The following is a 22,879-nucleotide window of genomic DNA, read 5'->3' on the forward strand; positions in this document are numbered from 1 at the left end:
CTAGAACTGTTGCAATTTACATCAAAACAGTGGCATAACGTTTTCATATTACACCCCATACCTACCTATATGTCAAAATATAAATAAAGTGCAGGACATTTACCTGAAGTTATACATCCATTTATATACAAAAAGATCACGTTTACTGCTTGGTCACGTAACACAAAATCATCCTAGACGTTTTTGGCTAAACTAATTTTCCATTCTTTTGCAGTCATCCAACTCTCTGAAGGCATCTTATGAAGACTGGCTGCTGACATACGGCTTGAGCGTCTCTCCTTTTCACATGCGATGGCAAACAGCTCTCTTCAACCGCCAGTTCTACAACTGGGGGAGATGGAAACCCAGATTTCTGTATTTATGGTATAAATTCAGGATTTTTTTTCCTCTGTCAAATACAGAGTCAACAACTTAACCACATCTGTGCCTTTCAGCCTTAAAAGTGCAATGGATAGACATGGTTATTCCACCAGGCTAATGATAAAACCAAACCAGTGTGGTTGCTGTAATTGTACTGTGCCAGTTCAAGTCTTTCTCCTCTGCTAAAAAATACATAGCTGTAATATAGATTGCATATTGAAATGCTATAAAACTAGAAATCTGTAAACTATTGTTACCTATGGTTTGAACTATACACAATTCTGAAGAGTACAGCTATCACATGTAATGCTGCATACAGAAGTAGGTCTGAAAGCAGCTTCTCATGTCCTAGATCTGTCCATCACTGTACACTGAGCTCTCCCCTGATCACTAGAGTTTACAAAGTATTCAAAGACAGTTGCATCTCTGTTGTCAGTTGTTGCCCAAACATTCAGAAGCTGTCCCTGCTTGAGAGCACATTGCTTACCTTCTGTCTTTTATATGCCTGTACCTTTCCCTGCTAAGATTGCACAGACTGGTTGCTGGGCATGGGTAAGTAAGCAGGGTGGTTGGTATGGGTGCTCCTGGACTGGTTTAGAAAACTATTGCCTCAGTTGCCTTCCTAGCATTACTTTATATCTGCTCTGAAAATATAAAATTAGTAAGGTTTGAATTTCTTTTCATTTCCTATATTGCTACGCTCAGTGAGATAGTAATAAGAGAGGTCTGTTTCACATGTGTTTCTCTTGTATGTAGTGCTTTTATTATTTCAGTCTGAAATAGTTCTATATCAATCACAATTTTTTAATGCGTATAATTTATTACAGTATAACGTTTCCACCAGTCTCTTTAATTAACATTACAAGTACATGTTGCTTAAAATAAATCTACTAATTCCCAGTGGGCTTTAAGGGTGGTAAGAGAACAGTTATGGTATTGTGAGAGGAAGAAGGACTGGTAGTGAATTGAAGTGTTTTAGCTAGAAAATAAACTTTTTCACATCCTTCAACTATTGGACATTGTAAAATAATAATAACAACACTGAATAAAAATTCACCACTAGGTGGACTGATGTAAATTGAATGATTTTCAACACAGATTTTAATGAAAAATAAATTGGTGAGAAGGACAATGTTTTTTAAGTAATTGATTTTAATCTGGTCTTGTAGTTGTACCTTTTAGTTGTTGTTCTTTAAAAAAGGCTGAGTCTCATTTATTGGTCTTTAGCTCTTTTTATTGTTTGTAAGGAAGATGCAAAATTTATTGAAAAAGGTTATATAAATAAATATGTATCATTTGATCCAGGTCTTTAGCTATCTGATGGTGTGGTGCAACATGGTACATTGTACATTGTTAGTGAAGTTTTTATATTCATAGCTAAAGGCAAGTTACATGTATTGGGTAACTGAATAAAATTTAGAACGTGTAAGAACAACATAAAAATATTTGAAAATTAATCAGGATGTAGTTTAGATGCAAAACATTTATTAAACAAGGAAAATATTATGTGTTATTAGTCAATGTTATTAGTATATCTTATTATTGTTACTAGTTTCCTTTAGCTAATATTTTGTACTGGATTGTTGATACATGAATGGTAGTAGCATCAGATAAGTTTTGCCCTATGAGTTTGGTGTGCTAAGTTGTGCTGAAGCAGTTACATGCTCGGAGAATATACCCTATCTTCTTGCGGCTATGCACTGCTAAACTATTTGCTTCTCTTTATAGGTTCAGCATAGGAATGGTGTTTGGTATCGTTGCCATGTTTGGCTCTGTTATTCTTCTCGGAAAGACACTGATGCAAACACTGACACAGATGCTCACCGAAGCACCGAAAGCCCAGAATGATCGTATGCTGCAAGTTGTGGTAAGTGTTCTCTCCTCAGGTCTTTATTTGAGAGTTGTGAACTGATCTTAACCAGCCTCCTAATGGAGTATGTGATGCTTAAATTCTCCCATGCAAGAATAACCTAACTCCTGACATTCATCTACATAAAAATTTGCTGGTTTGTTTTCAGCCTTAAAAATGGGGAGCGGAGGTAGTAAAACAGGGGAAGGCAAATGAAGACAAACATGTGGAAGAGTTTATATTAAAAATTCTCAGGAGTGAGAGCTGGTTAGTAATTTTGAAAAGCCCTAAATTATTATAGTACTAAGAATACAAAATGGAGCTAAGAATTTGCCTGCTCTGAGCTGTGCAATGTAGCAGCACTGGTGGCCTTAAAGTTTGCAGAGCACATGCATAATCCACAAGAAGAGAGTTGTTCTATTTCATTTATTACAATAAAAAACATCAGTGGAAAAGGAAAGAAGTGTAAAGAGCTTTGTGTGATAGTGGAAGCAAAGATTCATCAGTGAAGAGATGGCATATTTTTTGATTGTTCAAGGACTTACGCCCTAATTTACAGTGTGAAATTGAAAGTGCTGTTTCTGGCAGTATCTAGTCAAAGGCCTAATAACAATGTATTTAATTGTTTTATGGATTTCTGATGCTGGACAATATATTGTGTGGTTTTAGAAAGGAATGTATTTCACAGAATGGGAGAGATTGCACATACTCTCTGTTTTATCTCTGCGCAAGGCAGCAGTGGAAGAACTGACATTGCCTTACAACACTTTTAACCTGGAGGGATTCCTAGCCACCCTTATTTCCCCAAGAGTGCTATCTGGCCAGAATGTATGGTCATTTTCCAGAAATGCAGAAAGTCCTCTGAGATTGCTCTGCCTTCTGCTGCATGGCCTAAAGCCGGGGTGCCCAACCATTTTCCTCTATTTAAATACTCAGCTCGTCTAGCGAACAGAAATTGGGAATTGTGTGCTGCCGTGGTAGGCCTTCCTCTAAGCGCTAAACTGACTGCGTGCAGCTAGACTTAAATTGCATGAGTGCAGGAAGCCTGATCATTGGCAGGTGCCATAAACTCGGTGCCTTTGGGACGGTTTGGGTCTGTCTCACACATGCAGGGTGAACGCAGCAAAGGCGGTATGTGTTGGCAAAAGCAGGCAACAAGACCTGGGAGAGAACTGCTGATACTGCCAGGGCAGTCCCCTGCTCCACAGCCTGCTCCTGAATGATCTCCAGAAGCAGACAGGAGCAGGCAGTCTCTGCGTCCAGTAGAGCACTGGTTAGGCATGAGACAGAAAATTGTTAATTTACATGCCAACAGAGTCTATCCTAAGCATGTATGTCTGCCTTCCATCTTCATTTCCTGAGATCGTTATATGGATCGATCCACTTCTGTGACACCAAAGCGGTCAATTGCAATATATTGCTCTTTGGAGAAAATAACATAGAGGCAACCAAAGTAAAGGTGAGCCTTTGGAATTAATCTGGTGTGAATTGGAACTGTGAAAGCAGAAATCTAGGATAATGTTCACAGTTTCAATGTGGAATTGATTCCTCAGTGACTGCCTGCTGGCAGTATCACTGCACTCAAACAAAGGACAGACTGGTACTGAAAAAGATGTAATGTATGGGGATAATGTGATGTATGGGGAGAAGGTTACTTCTCCTAAGATGACTCGTGGTTCTCTTTCTTTCCTACCTCATTCTTTCATTTCTGAATGGTCACAGTTGTATAATTCTGCCTTTAAAAGTGTTTCAGTATTCTTTTTGAGGGGAATGTGCTAGCATAAGTTGACACAAAAACGTGACCCATGTGTGATTGCAAAGAGGTGCAGAACAAGTCAGGAGGACCTTCTCCTCATTTAAATTAGTTATTTGTATTTGACTGCCTGGAGGAGAGCAAGTTGGGGTTTTTTTAACTGAACTTTAGCCTGTGGCATGAATCTGTTTAGCCTTTAGCCTTTGGCTATGGAGAGAGGGAGATACTGTTCTGCTTATGTTTTATTGATTAAGATTTTTGTACCCTTCCTTTTTTGTTCAGTCATGTACTTTATATAAAACACCCATCTGTAGGCAACTGGGCTGTTTTTCTTCAGCTGCCCCCTCTTGTGTTGGTTGCCTGTTGACAAAAGTGGGAAAGAGGCAGATCAGTTACTAGCAAAGGATCCTCTTTTACTAAAGGCATTTCCAGAAGGCCATAAAATATAAGATGACAATGCTTATTAGCAAAATACAGCTATTTATTTCAGAACCCTTCATAAGAGTTAGCTTCCCTTTTAGGTGAATCTTAAACTAGCTTCTTGGACGTGAAGTCTGGAAGCGTCCAGGGCTGTGTTCTAACGGGCTATCGTGATGGTGGTGTTAAGACAACTCTTGCTATTGCTGTCTGTCCTCCTGCATGCCTGGAGCAGAGGGCCACTGGCAAGGCCAGTTAACTGATGCACTAGTGCCACCAGCTGATGCTGTAATACATTTGGTGGATGCTTAATGAATGAAGAGCCGCTGTCTTCCTACAGCGAGGTACGATAGTCGTGCCCGTTAAGATAAATAGCTCGGTCATGATCACGCTGTGGACAGAATTTGTGAAATTATTCAGCTTAACATTAATGAAAACAGTCTTTTGAAGGATTTCTTTTAGCTAGGTTGTCTCACCGACCTATCGTAGAGTTCTGCTGCACGGGTAGGTGCATGCATACAGTTGAGGAATGTGCGGGACCGCATGAAGGTAGAATCGAATGGGGCCTGCTCACTTGGATCTGCATCCTTTTGTGTCCCACAAGGGCAGCTTTTAGAGAGTCCTATAGGCAGGCCGGGAATTTTTACCCCTCGCATCTCTCTTCTGCCACTGGACTGCAATGGAAGTTGTGCTCACGTCAGGTGTTAGTGACTGCAGCGGAGCGTGCCCTGCGGCGAGCGGGGAGAGCTGCGGAGCAGATGGGAGACCTGTCGCAGAGCAAGTGGCAGAAGTGGCCTTATCATCCCGCTGCAGCACGGTGGCTGAGCGGGGATGGGAACCGAGCAGGAGAAAGGTCCCTCAGGAGGAAAGAGAAGGATGGTTCCTCCTTCTCTGACTCGTGACTGCTTTGAAGCCCGTCTGGAAGCAGCCGGTGTCTCATGACTAGTACAGGGAAGGACTTGGGGAGTGCTGGGAATCCACAGCAACAGGAGGAATGCGAGGGGACTGCATATTATGTCTTATGTAAATCAAAATAGTACACTCATTTCAAGTGCTTTTTTTAAAGGTTAAATTGCCGTATGTAGACTGCCAAAACTTGAACAATAGACAAAAGTTACCCTTTTTTTGGCCTTGTAAATTTGGGATAGTCTCATGATTTGGATAGCAAGAGAGAAGGGAGACTGACAGTTCCAGTTGTAGGCTCATTTTTTGAACTTTTAGGGCTCATAGCGTTTGAGCCCTAAATTTTTTGTTGTGCATGTGTGTACCTTTTTAAAAATAGTTAGTTTTTATTTTGGTACATGTGCACACCCTCTCTTCTACATTCCACCAACTTGAACTTTTAGGGCTCAAGTCTTTTTAGGGTTTTTTTGAAGGGTGGATCTTCTCCATAGCTACATGACTGGCTGCAGGAAATGTCAACTAATGCTCACAGTTGCCAAGCCTGTTTCATTTGAGTGGAAGTCTGTGTACATTTTTATAAACTTGTTGAGCTTAATATAGAGTAGGACACATTCTGTCAGGGCTGTGGGGAATAAGTAGGGCGGGGAGAAGGCTTTTGTGCCTGGAGAGCTTTTCAGCCTTCAACAAAAGAATATATATTTAATATATTTTAAAATACATTGAATAAATTGGGAGAAGAGGTACAAGCTGATAGAGCTGCATGAGAACAGCCCCTATTCTGTTGCGGGTCTGAAGAAGCTGAGTGAGAGCAGCAAGTTTAGGGGCAGAATGATTTGTCTTTGTACCCCTTGGTTTCCTCCTGTGTTTTGTTTTGTTGTCATGCCCACATCAACAGGTGCCTGGTGTAAACTTGCCTGTCAGCCAGCTGACCTATTTCTTCTCTGCAATCCTCATCAGCGGTGTGATACATGAAGTCGGCCATGGGGTGGCAGCTATTCGGTAATACAAATTACTTTTCTCTTTCTATGTGCCAACAAAGCCTAATATTCCAGAGCATGTGCTTACAGGTGAATGTTGTTTGCACTGCTTCAGTTTATCTACAGAGTCTGTTTATTCTGTGTTTCATAGTTTCCTTAGATTTTAGGTTTGGAAGGGCGTACAATTAAGGATAGAGTTTTAATGTAGTGTCTATTCTACAGATCATGAGAAAGGACTTCTGCTTTGCAAATAAACCATGCTGCCTCAGGTTTAAAATAATACTTCTTTAAAGTGGTCATGTTTTTCACACAACAATTGCATTTCTGCAGCTGTGGCACTTGAAGAGGACCTGTGCGCTATTGCACAATGGTACTTTAAAATAGATTTTAAATTGATTTGTTTAAACATAGCTTGTGAAGTAGCATACAAACAGGCTGAAGCAGTAACTCAGTCAAATGTGATTTGCCCCTATTAGTCTCAGTGATGTGTTAGTTTTCATCAAAGATGATACTTTTAATGTCACTTAACTAGGATGATTACTTCACAAAGAAGTTATCTGACATGCTTAGTTGTTACTGTTAAATGACACTCTAGCATAAGAAGGTTAAGTGGTGGTTACTGGGACTGATACTCAGGTGTCCTCTGCATTTCTCCTGGACATTGTCATTATGTGTCCCATGAGCGTGAAGCCCTAAGCTGTTTCTCTGATTTTCATGAGTGTAGGGAGTCATGACTGCATCTTAACCCATTACTACCTTTTTTTATAACCCCAAAGGTTCTCAATTAAAGGGCTGGTTTGGGACCCTCTGTGTTTCATATGCTCTGTTTGTCTCTCAGCTTTTTTCCCCTAATATCCACAGGGATTTTTCTGTGGAGGATGAAGCTCTTGCTCAACCCACCACAAGAAGAAGCAACAAAATTTCCATTCTCTTGCAGTGCCTTCACATGTTGCTGGCTAACTGCAGAGAAGCCAGGAGTAACTACAGAGCTCTTTTTAAGCAGAATGAATAATTCTTACACCTTAGTGGTGTGATATCTTCATTCAAGATCTGGAGCAAATGCTCTGAATATTCAAGCTTGGATTATATTTTTGTCAAAAAATTGATTCCTGGCTATTCCAGGGGAGAAATTAGTTTGTCCAATATACATTGCTGTTGCTCTTTTCGGCTTGACTTTTTTTTTTTCTTCCTCCTAGCACAGGTTGGGTCTATAGTGCTGTTGTGGTCAATCCTCAGGGTTTAGGCTTTACTAAATAGCTGTGCTGTGTGCAAGTTTTACTATTCTGGCAAATCACTTTGACTCCCTGAAATCTAATACACTTTCGCCAACTTCAGTTCAAGATAGGATTGGCTGTGAACTACAAGAGCTTAAAATAGTTGAGCCTTAGCTTAGTCAAGGCTTGTGCCAAAAAAGCCTTTTTCTTCTTTCCTCTGTACCTCCTACCCAAGTCATGAAATCATGTATAGGCATTAGACTGCCTATTACTAATTGGTAGCATGGGTGTGTCTGATGACTTTACTCTGGGGAATTGATGTATTACTTCATTCTGATTAGTTTTGCATAATTCTGTGTCGTCTTTAATGTATATGCACAATAAATAAATAAATGTGAATAAATAAAATACTATGCCCAGTGTACTGTCTCAGTAAAGATATGGGATTAGCTGATCCATGCCTGGTCTGTCTTGGAATAATAATTGGAATGTAATTGTCTTGGAACATGGTTGTCATGCCCCTATAAGTCCCTTATGAAATTTCTAGCTTCATAAAACCTTTACATAGTTATTCCAAAAAGTGCCATTTAAAGGCAATTGTAAAACCTCTGAAATGTATATATATTATCTGTACGACAGTGTCAGCTACTAATATATTTTAAATAGCATTTGTCCTTTTAACTTCTTGACTTGTTTTCATTTTTTCAGAACACATGTCATTTTTGTTATGACATCTCATTTTTGTTAGTTTACAGTTTAGTCTAAATTTCACTTAGGAGAAACAGAGAAATTACAAATTCCAGAAATCTGTAAGTGTTTCTTTAAAAGGAAAGTGATTGCTTCTTCCAGATAATTTTTCATAGATTAGTTTGACACTGCATCCTACAGGCTGCCATTTTTTTACTTAAAAGAAAAAAATCCCCCAAATGTTAAAAAATATGTTGACTTGAAAGTAGTTTGGGGTTTTTAAGTATTTTATGAGTTGCTGCTACCAGGAGACAGAAAAGAAGTTGAACTTATCCTTTGTTTTTTACCAGGCTTACAAATGTGTGCTGCTTAAAAGTGATGACTACTGCAGAAAACATCCTTTAGTTTAATTATCTTTCAATTATTCGTATTGTGAAAAATTAGGTTTGTTTTATAATTATAATTTTAATTATTGTCATTGTCAAAAATATGTGCACTATGTAGAATCTCTCAGTTTTTCTTTTGTTTGTTTACAGTAACACCACTTCATTTTTCTTTTCTTCTTTTTAAGAGAACAAGTACGATTTAATGGATTTGGGATTTTTATCTTCATTGTCTATCCTGGAGCATTTGTTGACCTGTTCACAACCCACTTGCAACTGATATCTCCAGTCCAGCAATTAAGGATATTCTGTGCAGGTAATAGTTTGTGCTTTTTTATTAAGTCTTTGCTTAGCACAGTTACTTATTCTACGGGCATCATTTGTGAATCCTTGATGGAGGATTGAAGGTTTAAAATGAAGAAGTACAAAAGCTTCCCTTTACCTAAAGGTGATCCTTCTGTTCTGAATCTAAATTGTGATTTCAGAAAATCACTTGATCATTATTGTCCATATTGTGCTGTTTACTGGAGGAGACACAGTTTCCAGGAGCTTAAATGAGTACCAATTTCCTGTCATGAAAAATGTTACTATGTCCTAGATCTGATTCAAAATAGTTGTGCATAAGAAATTCCAGTTGTGTGCTTGGGGAAGAAGTGTGGTTTGTGACCTTCCTCTCTCTCATTAGAATAAGCTCTTACACCAGCTCAGGTGAGGAAGCTTTTTTGTTTTGTTTTATGATGCGTACTGCCTAAGTAGCAAAACCTTGGAGCACACAAGCTGGAAAATACTCAGCCAGAAGACTGGTAGTATGAGAACATCACTTGCTGTCACAGGTGAACACCCCTGAGCAATTCACTACCGTTTTCTGCAACAAGACCAATCTATTATGTGATTTTTCAATAGTATTGTGAGTGATTTTCAGTGACAAGTGAGTTATGTTATTATACAGGTCACTGTGTTTTGATGTTGCCATCAGGAGAAAATAAAAGCTAAAACACAAACATCCAAAGAGAATCACAGCTTTTGGCTCCAAATAACCGCCAAATGTTTTTGATTTGATGTTTTTTGAAGTCTCTGGCTACTGGGAAGTAGAGCCCTGTTGCTGTGGAAAGTTAGACTGAGACTGTGTTACGCTACTGAATCACTTGTATTACTGATTTCTAGAGACAAAGGTGGTTCCCAAACCACTGAAATAAAGATAGAAAAGTTAGCATCTTGGTTTGGATCTTGATACTGATGATTTTCTATTGCAGGAGACAGTAGGACGGCAGCCAGCCTGTTGTAATGTTTAGATACTAACATTGTTTCTTGAATATTAAAACTAAAACATTATATAGAGGGGTTTAGGCTGGGAGTCCAGAAGCCTTTAGCAAAGCATATTTTCAAGCTTTCATAAGTCAAGTAAATTATGATAAATGTTAGGTAAGTAAATATATCTATATTCCAAATACCCTAATGAACCAAAATCATTTACTGCAGTAGGCTAACTTTTATGAAGCCCTCTTTCTCAAACAAATCAATTTCCATTTTCAGCTACTGTGAACAGAACTGAAAGAGAAGACATACCACTTTTCAAAATGGGTTGCTTACATACATTCCTGAGAAATCATCTAGAAAAAAAAGATTATAAGCCATAATAGAAAATAACTGCTTGCATGTTTCTGATGACAAGCAAACACCTATAATTTTCAGGTTTCTTGGGAAACCTGAAATAGGGGAATACAATAGGAACAAGCATGTTGCAAGAGTGGTTAGCATCAATGGCTTGTTATCAGTTAGGTATAATAAATATATGCATTTTTTTACAGCTAATGATAGGTATGTTTCGTAATTAGGATGTCTGATAATGATAAAATGTGATATGCAGTAAACTTGACTCAGTTTTTCTTAATTGTCAGAGCTGTTGAATGAACCTATTCTCAGTGTTCTGAAGATCTGACTTTACAGAGATATGCTTTCAGATTTTTGTGTGGCAGCTAAGTAAAAGAGCTAGAGTAGAGAACGACACCAAATATTCCTTTTATATCCCACCTATACTCTGGAGATTAAAGAGTATATTCGTTGTACAGCAGATGGCATCATGAGTTCAAGAATAGTGAATGAGCGTTCTTGTAAGACTTGATTCTTTTTGCATTAATTCTATGCCTAGTACATGAAAAGTGTGTCCGTGCAGCACTTTCTTATAATTAGTTCAAATATTCGTATTACTTTTTGAGATCCTTTTTAATACGTTTTGTCTTTAACAGAAAAAGGAGTTAAAGATTTTTAAAACATTATTTTAAGGGCTTTTAAGGGTTGTGTAAAGTGTTCCTTTTTAAATATAAGGACTTAGGTATCCAGGGATGAGGCTGTTTTAGCAAAATGAAATTGATGGCATACTCAGCAGTGTGCCTTTACAAGTATTCTATTTTGAGCCAGTTTATTTTTCTGTGGATTGCCTGGGATGGATTTGAAGCATTTCTATTTTAGACTTTCCTGCTGTATTCCACACAGCAAACTGTGTAGATTATGGTATGAAGGCCCATGTTTTCCTAGCTGTTTGGAAGTATTCCTTGTCACCCTCCAGCAGTTCCGTCACCTCTTTTTTTTAATTTATTTTATTTTAATTTTTTTTTCAGTTTACTCTTTCTAGCAGCCACACTGTTACAATGGAATTTTGTTTCCGTCTTAGATTTTGATGATTTCTTAAGCTGGAAAAAATAAAGTTTATTCTTAAGATAAAAAGGTTAAAACAATTAAGTTAAAATGTTTACCTAACACTTTGGGGTTTGTTGCACTTGTGTGTGTGTGTGTACATGTATATGTATATGTGTGAGATAGAGAACTGCATGCTGAAACATTTTATCTATCTGATTGCCTTTCAATGAGATGAATAAAAACTTAGATGCTTCTTAAAGCGATTTCTCTTTTCTCTACTAGGCTTCTTCTAATGGCAACAAACCCTTAGTTGAAGTACTCCAAAAATGTCTTTCATTTCTGCAGCATCAGAAACATTGTAAAAGAAGACCAGGCAACATGTAGAGATAGCCAGGGGAAGTAGGAGTTATGTTATGATTCCTGTGTTATATACAGTGGAAGAAAGATAGGTTCAATATGTTTTTAAATATATTTACTTCAGTTCCTGTCCTGTAACTGTACTGTAAATATAGAACTGAATCAAACCCCTCTTAACAAGATGAAGCACTGTAAGAAGGAAATAAGGAGTCCTCAACATTCCAGAGTTTTCCTGCATTGGTCATACAAAAATGTTTGTCCAAGAACACAAATGAAATGAGAAAATTTGTGTAGCACTGGATGTTGAAGGAAGCCAAGTGTGTCTTATGACAGCAATTCATTTCTTCCTATGGAGAACAGCATACTGTAAAGATTGCAAATGAAAATACGTTGTCCAAAATAATGTGTCAGGAAATGCTGATTGCACAACTTAGTTTCCTGATGTGGTTTTACGTCCAGATTTTCTTGTAAAAGGAGCCTTTTTTCAAATAATTTTCTAATCTTGTTTGACACATATACATGTAATTATTTTCATGGATATAATGGAGATGACCATGAAGAATACTGAGTTGCAACTAAATTTCATCCATCTTGCTGACTAGGACAAACAGTGTTTATTCACATATAAGCCCATTGATTAAGATTATTAAATTCAACAGTTCATTGTGGTAGAAGGTGAAAACTAATACATTTCATTCCACTAGTTTTTTAATATTTATGATTGATGACAGCTCTGTAGATAGAAACTGTAGTTTAAGAATTGATTCAGAAGCCCAGTTTTTTTTCTGGATATTCTGCCCACTGCATACTACATGGAAAAGTAGTGTTATGTGATGAAATATCAATATGGTAGAATAACACGTTAAAAATGTATTTACCACTTCTCTGTCTTTTCTGATAGTATAATTCTCAGGGTTTCAGAGGCTTCTCTAAAACTCCCCTACAAAGTCACACCATAGAAACTTAAGTTTGTGAAGTAATACACATATACTTCTTTCCTGCCTATGTTCACAAATTAACTTTTCATCCATTCTTACAGTAATTATTTCAGGGAGGTTAATTAGAAGGTAACTGTAGAATCTTGCATTTCAAAAACCCCTTTTTGTTACTAGTGTTTATTTAGAAACATGATTTTTTTTTTTTTCCTTCTTTTTAGGAGTGTGGCATAATTTTGTTCTTGGTGTTGCAAGTTTCATGGGTTTGTTTCTGCTGCCAGCCATTCTTTTCCCTTTCTATTACACGGGTGTCGGGGCACTTGTCACTGAGGTCGCGGAGGTAAGAAAAGATCTTTACTGGTGTCATATTATATGCTTTGTGACCTGAAATGTACCTGTGTCTCTTATTATCACAGCCAAATTTGGTCAGTGCAGCACTCTGCAGAATCTGATACATGGCACTTTTTGTCTGCTTAAAGCTTCCTTCTCAGTCTCAGGTTTTCTAGTATTAGTAAATGAAGGAACATGGCATGAATAATGGTAGACTATTGAGCATACTATAGAACTGTTTAGACATTTGAGATGAGTTTGCAGGCTTATTTCTGGGTGGGTTTTTTTAACTTCTTTTCAATATTGGCACCAAGTAAATCTAATGAAAACTGCATTATCACTCCAGTTATTGCTATCTGTTTTTAATGTTAAAGATTATTTTGAGCTGATTTCCTTGCTTGTTTGGTCAGCTGGAAGCAAACTAAAGATAGACTGCTGAGTTTCTGGGAAGGACTGATTTTTTTCTGACTTAATCAAATACAGCACAGTTGAACAGCAGAGCTGAAAGGATTCAGTCTTTCTTGGATATGAAAGTGAACTGATAGAACTTGGAGAGTGACATTTATTATGCTTTATACCTTTGAAAGTATATGTACACCCTGCTTTGTTGAAAGATTCAGGGTATTAGTTTAAGATTCTTCAACTTAAAATGGTGGGAAAAACCACAACATATTAGCTTGCATGAAAAAAAAAAATTACTCAAATATGAAGAGGTCCCCCGAAACACTTGGAGACTTGCCCTATTCTTTTCTTTCTCTTTGCAATAAATAAGTTATTCTTTTTGCAGGATGTCATCTTTGTAATGCTCTATCATAAGTTGAAATAATCAATTCTAGTGGAGCCTGAGATTTTCTATTTCTGTGGAAATAGCGTCTTAACCTAAATATTTCATTGCTATTTGGCAGAACTGTAAACAAATCCTTGTAGTTTTAGCTATAATAATATGACTGACTTCACTGTTTCTTCTCAGGATTCTCCTGCCAATGGACCAAGAGGTCTTTTTGTGGGAGACCTTGTCACTAACCTACAAGACTGCCCAGTTTATAGTGTGGAAGACTGGAATTCCTGTCTGGGAGACATTTCAGAGAAGTCACAGGTTGGCTACTGTATAAGTGCAGCCACCCTACAGCAATTAAGCTTTCCAGCTAGAGGTATGACTTTAGGTGCTCTCTTCATTATTTTATATTTTATCATGTCTTAAAGACTATTTTGGATTTAGGATTTGTTGTGGGGACAGATTTCTCATGAGTCAACTCTGCTATCCTGTCTTAAGCAGTGACCAATATGCCATTCATTTTTGTGGAATCTGAAAGTGAGGGAGAGGTAGATAGAATTTCTCTGGTCTTCCAGTCATCCTATACAAATATCCTGTATGATCTGAATAATGAAATTTGCCTCTTCAGGTTATTGCATAACTTGGTTACTAGATAATACAATTGTCTCCTCTATCTTTAGTTCAGCTATATGGATCAACTCAGTGATCTTTTGCAGATGTAAATTCCACACGTTACCTTACTGCTTTGATCAGCATGACATTACAAATTGTATGGCTTAACCCAATGATGTGCTTTATTACGGCCACTTCTTCTGACGTGTCTCACTATACGGGTTTTATGTTTCATTTGCTTCTTCAACCACACAATGTCATTGCCCATAAACTCAGTTTTGTCTGGATTGCACGTATTGCTTCTACAACTCAGTCTATTTCCTTCTGTTTTCATTTATACATTAGAGTGCTTGTTGCTGTAACAGCTTACCCCTGAGAAAGAGGGAAAAAAAAAGTTGACTGAACTAAACTAGAACAATAAACAAAAATTAAGTAGAACAAAAAAGAACAGTCAAGTTAAATTGGCTGAATGTCTTGTGACATGCCCTAAAGCTCTCCTAGAGTTTGTTTCATGCAAGCATCCATGGAGACTGAATTCCAAAGGTAAGGGACTGCTGCTGAGCAAAGCCTGTATGATGTTATTCAGAGCTTTAAAATTGTCACTGCATTTTTCCATCATACTGGAAGTAAACAGGAGGTCAGCCAGCTCGACTACCCGTGTTTTATGATGCATTATAGTTCTCTTGTGAGACTGAAAAGGTAATTTATTTTTTTTGATGTGTAAGGAAAGTAATCTTACAGCTGGAACTAATATAAATATTTAAACTGGAAACTAGCGGAGTATGTGTAAGATCCTGCTTTTAGAGACCTAACAGTTTGGACTATCCCTCTGAAGAGGAGGGCAACTTTGGCACATGCTTTCAGCTGGGCAGGGATGGCAAGTAAGAACCAATTCTTAGATGCTCTAGGTATATATGCTCAGCTTCTGCTGATTTCTGAAATGCAGTTTCAGAGTCATGGATAATAAAACTGCATATTCTGCAATTGGACCAGTCCTATTTAGATTGAAATACTAGAGACTTAATACTAGAGACTCAATATTGCTTCCAAGCTTGGTTGCTGTATTGTGTTAGCAGCCCATTGTCCCACTGCTGCATTCTAATCAGACCAGTCTGTCTGCATTTTCATAGCCATAAGCCTCCAGCAGTGAGGAATATTCCGCTGAAATTAAATGAACTCTGTTCGGTCACTCGCAGCTGTTATTTGTCAAAATTTTGACAGTTCACAACTTGACATAAATACAGATATCAATAAAAATGTATCAAGCAAATGGACCCTATCTACTTGAACATAAAACGAATGGAGAGTAAACTATCTGAGTATGAAGCTAGACAGAAAACAATGCCCCAAGGACCTTCTTGAAATTAAGAAAAAAAAAAAGTGTTTTCAGTGTAGTTTATAAGGAAACTAATTTCATGGTCATTCACTATTCAAAAATATATGTGGTTGGTTAGCCTCAGGGTACTTGAAAAAAGGATTGTACGGTACAGTGCTTGCACCTGTAAGCCCCAGGCATAAAGCTCCATGTTAGCGGACTGCAGGTTATGCAGTGATAAATCAGCAACCAGTATGGCAGGCTTGATCTACCTAAGGAAGGTACTGCTGTGTTGCTGTGACACAGATTCTTACAGTTACTATTCTTTTGTGGGTTTTCTTTAAAAGCTGTTGTTGTAGAGTAAGTTAGATTGAATTCATTTAAAGAACAGTCATACAAAGATTCTGTACCAGACTAAATCACGGTTTAAAACATAATTTATTCACTGCTGCAGCCTTCAAGGCTTCAAAACCTTTCAAATCTTGAATCTTGTAAAGGCTTTCACATTTTAAAGAGGACTTTTTGAGTCTTTGTCATTTCCAGAGCCACCCAGTGAAATCAGTACAGTAGCAGGTAACAAATTTCTATGCCAAACCTTAATGCAAATTGGGGGCAACAGATAAAAGTATTTTATAACTCATAATGCTCAGAACACGGCAGTGGTAGATCCCCAGTATCTCAAGGAGATTTACTGAGATGAAAAAATCAGTGTGTGACATGATTGAAATCAGGTGACACTGTTAAAGTGGTGAAGCTTATTTTTAATTGTGACTGAAGCACAGCTAGCCTCTGTGAATTACTATAATTCTTGAAGGCTACAGAATGATTGTCTTACTTTATTCAGAGACTGATTTCTTTTCAGGAAGTTACTGTAATATTGATCATTTGCTCTATGCCTATGTTCTTTAGTCTATAGGAGACTCGATGGCACAGTTGAATGTTGTAGTAACAACAGCCTCACAGACATTTGCTTTTCATATAGCAATAACTTGGACAGCCACCTGGTAAGTTACTTAAACTGCTAATTCTGTTTGGTAAATCTGAAATTATTTAAATTAAATTAGTAATATTTACCAACATTTATGCAGCGGACTCAAGTGCTTAAGAATACCTGCAGTTTGTAATAAAGGTATATGTGTTACGTTATTCTCCCCATTTACAGCTTAAAACCCCAAAGCATTAGCCATGATTTTTCCCATGATCAATCAGTCTCTGGAAGAACCAGAAAAGATCTTATACCCCTCATTCCTTTAGGCAGAAGCACACCTCCCCCATTTTCACCAGTGGATGAGAATACTGGTGAGAAGAAACAACTTTTGAGAACAAGATGAAATTCCTTATTTTGGTGCTTCAGCCTTTAAAGGTACTGAGCACTACAGGCAAAGCCAAGCCCTGGACTATCTGTTCAGTTATTTTGTCTGAAGCCAGCAGTGCTGCTTGGTAGGTTAAACTAAAAACATGCAAGAGAACGTCCTAGAGATTGCCCAGTTTCTCAAAAAGGGGGCCTCCATTTGATTCTTTTTCACCATGTTGATTTTCTTGTAACATGGAAACATAACCTTTCTCAGTAGGATTTTGACTTACTCTCTTCAAAGTACAGCAATGTTTGTTAAAGTACCTGATCCTTATTGACAATGATGTATATTTCTGACAGTTCTCTTTACAAGAAAAAGAGCACAAGTACAGACTCTGTAAACTTTTCTACCCATACCACTTTGTTATTGTTTTGACCTCTAGTGATAAATACCCAAAGAAATGGAAATAAGTCTGTTCCTACATCTGCTATATTTATAGTTTCTGTGATGGTAAACTTCCCACTTCCGGGTGTTTTTGTGATATTTAACCATTGAGAATTGAGCACAGACCAGCAGTTCGTTTGAAATGTGACAGTGGCTGGTAACATCCTGGAGTTCAGCAAGATTTGATAAATCACTGTCCCACTGAGCTTTGACATTCTTAAGTTCATAGCTGCTACTTAGGAACACAGGAGAAATAAAAGCATCCAGAAGCCTGTGACCTTCAAGCGTCCTTAGACTGACTGTGAGATTTGAACAATTATTTTAAATAGTTTTTGCAGTGCTCTGCAGCAGTATTTGAAAGTGTGCCCTCTTTCCTTCATTAGAATAGAAAGAGCTTGTATTGAGGTTAATGGAGAGTGTCTGACATTCATGCATCTATGGGGAGTGTAACTATCAGGGTAAGAAGCAAGAAATCCTTTTTTTTTTTTTTTTTTTTTTTGCCTAAGGCAAACAGTAGATGAAGAACTTTCCTTACTTGTGTTTAAGAATAAAAGGAAGATTATCACTGAGCTTTTGCGAGAGACATGAGCGTGAAAAACAATTTCCTGTTCCTTTCTGCTACACTCTTTGGCGTATGGGGAGCAAGAAAGATCTGGTCTTTCAGACTGCAGAGTGAAAGAGTGTTATAAGTAGCACTTGGGACACAGCACTGCATTAAGTAAGTCCTGTGTTCATCTTAGTTGAGAGTGGTTTCTTTAGCTACCACACAGCCGGTAGGTTTGTTGGTTTATTTGCTGAGCATAAGGTTTTGTTCAGCCAAATGAGGTTTTAGATGAATGAATACTAAAACTCCTTACACAGGTAAGTCACTAGTATGTTGATGCAGGCTCTTTTCATTAGAAATTGCTGACTTACGTTAAGATGTCTTGATTTTTTTGTTGTGCATGTGTGTACCTTTTTAAAAATAGTTTTTATTTTGGTACATGTGCACACCCTCTCTTCCACATTCCACCAAAAATGGAATTACAGGTTGAATATGTATCAGGTAGAGGTTCTGCAGGATTTGACAAAACAACCCAAAAAACCAGATTTCAGCTCTTCTTGGGCTGGTAGTACATCAGTGAGTCACTTCCTTTGCTTTAAAAAGGAATATGTAGTACCTTTTATTCTGATCTGTTGGAAAATACCTTTAAATTTGATAATCATTTTAAATGCCCTTTGCAGTATGCCTGTCTGCCAGCACGAAAAGTTATTGAGGCCAGCAAAGTTTGTCGAACCAACATGGACTGCCAGAAAGACTTTGTTTCAAGCTTTTGTGTGACTCCTTCTTTAGAGAACCAAACAAGGCTAATCAGGGTAAAACATCCACCCCATATTGACATGCTGTATGTAGGACACCCCATGCATCTTCAGTACACAGGTTGGTATTATTTATTAAAACAGTTTAACAAAAAAGATTTCTAATATGGTTTACTTTGCCTGGCTGCTTGAACAAGGTCTTGGAGCACTTGTCAGTTAACTTGTTTAATGCAGAATCCATTTCTTGTTACAGCCAGTGGAGAGACATGGACTACTCAGGCCTAAAATGAAATGTGCACAGTGCAATGAGTTACGAAGGTAATAGAAACCATATGTGATACGAGATGGTTGTTTTTTTCAGAAAAGTATGAAAGGGCTATTTCTGTAATAGATCTCACTCAGGTTAGTCATGGGAACCAGGCGCCTGCATTTTCCTAACACATGAACTTCTCAAAATGCTTGTGTAAAAATTCTAGGGCATCTTGCTCTAACACCTTGCCTGGAATATTAGCATGACTGAATCACACCTAATATCCAAGTATCTGTGACAGATTCCCATGACTACTGAGCCACAAGTACAATCACAACATAGTTTTTTCCTGATTATTTTTTTATTTATTTGAGTGCCCTAAATTAAGTAACGTATAACAGTTTAGTTCCTTACTTTGAAATGTGTTATGATTCTTCTTTAGGCAAGCTTAGATCCTTGAGCCAGGTATGCAAATAAAAAGTAATTCTGCTTTTGGAGCAGGTCTGGAAAGAATGAACAAACTCACCAACATCCCTACTTAGTAGCTTGAGCAGCATGGTGAAAATTAGCTTCAGATGGGCTTAAAAAAGGATGAAGTGTTAAACTACTGTCCCTTCCTGTGAGGAACCTGCCTGTTCCTCACAGACAGCTGTACTTTGCAGGGGGAGATTTTACTTCAGACATCTTGAACTGCCTCCTTAGCAAGGCATTGTACTTGTCTGAATAAGCACGGAAATTAGGTACAAGAGACCTTTAGAAACAGTGATGAAATCTGGTAGTGTAAATAGATTAGCATTCCTGCATAAACATATTTTTAATTAATCTGTCAGTCTTTATCTTTCTGTGCTGCTCATATTTTGATACTGTGACAAATTATTTCTACTTGTTTACAATATGCCCTCATTTAAGCCCAAAATATGATCTCTTCACTTGTTATTTCTGCCCTCTGGCCATTTAGGAGGAAAACATTGTTTACCTGTGTGATAGCAACACACAGTTCTATATTTGATGACATCTATTCCAAATGCAGCAACAAATTTTAAGACTAGAGTTTGATAATTATTTTAAGTTCCCTTTCTTGGTCACTAACAATACAAACTGTAGATACTCTAGAACGCTTGATATTGTTTTCTTTTCCAGTATGTTGGAGCAATGGAGTTTCAGTCAGTGTTTCCTATTGAACAGTAATTCTGCAAAATAATCAAACCTGTCAGTCTTTCAGAAGTCAGAAAAGAATGTTACTGCATCTAAAGAAGTAGTTCTACTTTAAGAAGTTCCTGTGTGAAAATACAGTTTACAGTGTATTTACAGGAATATAATTCTAAAGTGATTTACTGTACCCTGGGAATTGCACATTGAATGTGTTAATTTGAAAGCTAAAAGCTTGACTTTATTACAAACTTTGCTGCATATGCAATCTATGCTCTATGTTCCCCTTGGAGAAACACCGGAGCTAAAATTACAGGATCCTGGCTTGGGCAGCAGGTAGTCTACTGTACTATCGTAGAGTTCCGTGCATTCCTGTGAAACAACTTCTGAATATTTCAGACTTAACTTTGCACTGTTCAATACTGGCTTGGGGCCAACAGGTTTGATCCCCCCCCGAGTGTGGTAACCATTTTTTTACAGTTAAGAAAGGAAAATAGTTTCTTCCTCTACTGTGTGAATTTTGAAATAGGAATATGTTTTAGTGAAATGTCTTATTCTTTAGTGTGATCTTTCTGCCTGCAGGAAACATTACTTTTTAGAGTGGTGCTACATTTAACACACAGTTAATTGCACTAGTTGCACTAGTGTGTACTATGACTTTACTTTCCCTAGAAATGTCACTAAAGTAATGTTTGAAAAACATTCTAAGATTATGCATGTATTATTTTCTACTTAGGCTTATATTGTTGTCATGATAGTCCTGATTTATGGAGAAGCAGTAATTATTTCACAGTTTTATTTGAAGCTAACTTCCAGATACAATACTTTTAAAAATTTATATCCATATTAGCTATTTACAAAGAAATAGGCTATACAGCTTACTTCTATAAAATGTTTCTGTTTCCTTAAAGTAAAATATCCTAGCAAAAATATTATAAAGAATCATAATCCTAAATGAACTTACAGTGCTGGAGATTTGGCCAAAACTAAACCAGAAGGAATGATTAGGAATGCATGTTGTTTAGGATGGACACATTGATTAATCCTTTTAATGAGCATTCTCTCTGTAAAAAATATCTAATGTAATTCAATATAAATTCATACTGTGGGTTTAATTCATATGGTATTACTCAAGACTTTTAGACTTTTCTTATTACAGGCCGGTTATGCTCTAGAGGCTCTCCCTGTGTTGGACAGATGGTAATGTAAGGTTGAAAGGGAGGGCCCTGTCATTATTGCCATGCAACTTTGCAGTGTTTCTTTTTATTCCTTCATGGCATTTCTGGTATTGCAAAATCTTGGCTTCCTTCTCTGGCCCTCGTTGGTTGGGAAGAATCTGGTGACTAACGTTTGAATTTGGAATTCACACTGCTTGAAGGAAGATCGTTGCCCTGAATGTTACTGTGTCTGCATCACCCATCAGGGATCAAAAACTGCAAGATTTCCTTCACGAAAAGAAGATGGAAACATACTGTTAAGGGAGAAGCTGCTGCCCACACACACACACTTGTCCTACCTCTGGTGCACAGATTCAGACAGCCTGAGCTGGATGCCTCCGGAGAGGGACCCCAAACACTAAACTCCCTGGGCAATTATACCCTTGCAGTCTAAGTTCCTGCCCCTCACACCATAGTCTGGTCCAACAGTAATATTTGGGTCTGGGGTTGTCCCCTCTCTCATTGGGTCCTTTTTCCCATCCCTAGGCGGGCTTTTTCTTTCCTGTTTTTAGGCTAGTGGTTACTACATCTCCTTTTCCTGGCTCAAACTGGCTCCAGATCTTCTTATTCCTCCAGTCAGAGGATAGGTCAACGTTAAGCAAAAGCATTAAGCAAGCTGCAAGTTCTGCTTTATCATGAACAACTACTTTTAAGCAGCTAAACAAAGTCCTTAAAGCCCTCCAAGACATAATAACGGCCTCTAATTTATATACATTACCATGCTATTATAGCCTCACAATCTTGTCCTATTATCGCCACGTGCTGTTTATGTCTCATTCAGGTGTGGTCTGCATGCTCATGTAGCTCAGCTCTGCCACCTTCCACGACACTTACCTGGAAGATAATTTCCCCCAACTGGACCAGTCTTATACTTCTTCTGTATCCACGTTTTCTAAAAAAAAAAGCCACTACCTAGCTTTGTGGCAGTTTTTTGGGCAACAACAGCCATAATCCCTGATGAAGGTCTATCTAGTACAGTCTGGTTTCTCAGTATTTCCATGCTTGTTTCTGCATTACTGCTGAGGATGATCCTTCTTTGCTTTCAACCCATGTTGAAAGGGTTACATGTATAGTTCTTCTGGAGACCACACAGAAATGTCTCATGCCGTACTGTCCCTCTCCTCCATAGCATACATGCCCTTTCCCCCATGAAGAGGTTTTGAAAAGCTCTTTGGTCAACCTAGTCTCCAAATCACTTCTAATTAAAATTGTGTCCGTTGTGCATTCTTCTCAATATTTGCCAACACCATCTAGCATTAGCCAACAAAAGAAATGTTAATTCCAGGTCAAAGAATTGTTTAATTAGAGTGGGAAAACAATGACTGTTTTCTCTCACCCAGCCTCATTGCTGTTCACCTCTTCCCAGCAGTGTCTTTTGAAGACAAGCCTGGAGAACATAATTTCTGTAATTCTTTTGTTATTCCTTGAAGGACAGATCTGCCTGCTGCCATTAGGTTTGATCCATTACAGCCACTAAATTCATTGCCTCATATTACAGCGTCTAGAGCTCAGTCCAGCAACTTCCTGAGGAGTTTCTTTGTGTTTTGGAGATTGCTTCAGCTGCAAGGTTTGGAGTTTAAATCCATGTCTAGTGGCTGTCAGGGATGACAGTTTGTTGTAACAAAGAGGGAGGGAGATTAGTGATCCGTTCTCAATGTAGGCACAACTTCAGGTTCAGGATGGTGACTTGTTAGTGGCCATTAGGTGTTTGTCAAGAGGCA

At 37.9% G+C, this 22,879-nt stretch overlaps 1 protein-coding gene across 2 annotated transcripts in view; it reads left to right on the plus strand.

The window, feature by feature from the left end:
- Positions 1–22,879, plus strand: part of MBTPS2 (membrane-bound transcription factor peptidase, site 2) — a 33,045-nt gene that overhangs the window by 5,094 nt on the left and 5,072 nt on the right. Inside the window, exons 2-10 of one of the 2 annotated variants that reach the window (XM_010571273.1) lie at positions 215–363; positions 2,089–2,227; positions 6,178–6,281; positions 8,732–8,859; positions 12,694–12,812; positions 13,773–13,953; positions 16,414–16,508; positions 18,468–18,663; positions 18,796–18,860. In XM_010571273.1, coding sequence (XP_010569575.1) covers positions 215–363; positions 2,089–2,227; positions 6,178–6,281; positions 8,732–8,859; positions 12,694–12,812; positions 13,773–13,953; positions 16,414–16,508; positions 18,468–18,663; positions 18,796–18,827 — 1,143 coding nt within the window. In that variant the 3' untranslated portion in view covers positions 18,828–18,860. The remainder of the gene's footprint in view (positions 1–214; positions 364–2,088; positions 2,228–6,177; positions 6,282–8,731; positions 8,860–12,693; positions 12,813–13,772; positions 13,954–16,413; positions 16,509–18,467; positions 18,664–18,795; positions 18,861–22,879) is intronic. The other variant, XM_010571272.1, reaches the window with a different exon arrangement.

This window comes from Haliaeetus leucocephalus, unplaced genomic scaffold (genome assembly GCF_000737465.1).
Source record: "Haliaeetus leucocephalus isolate CR32 unplaced genomic scaffold, Haliaeetus_leucocephalus-4.0 Scaffold317, whole genome shotgun sequence".
Lineage (NCBI taxonomy): Eukaryota > Metazoa > Chordata > Aves > Accipitriformes > Accipitridae > Haliaeetus > Haliaeetus leucocephalus.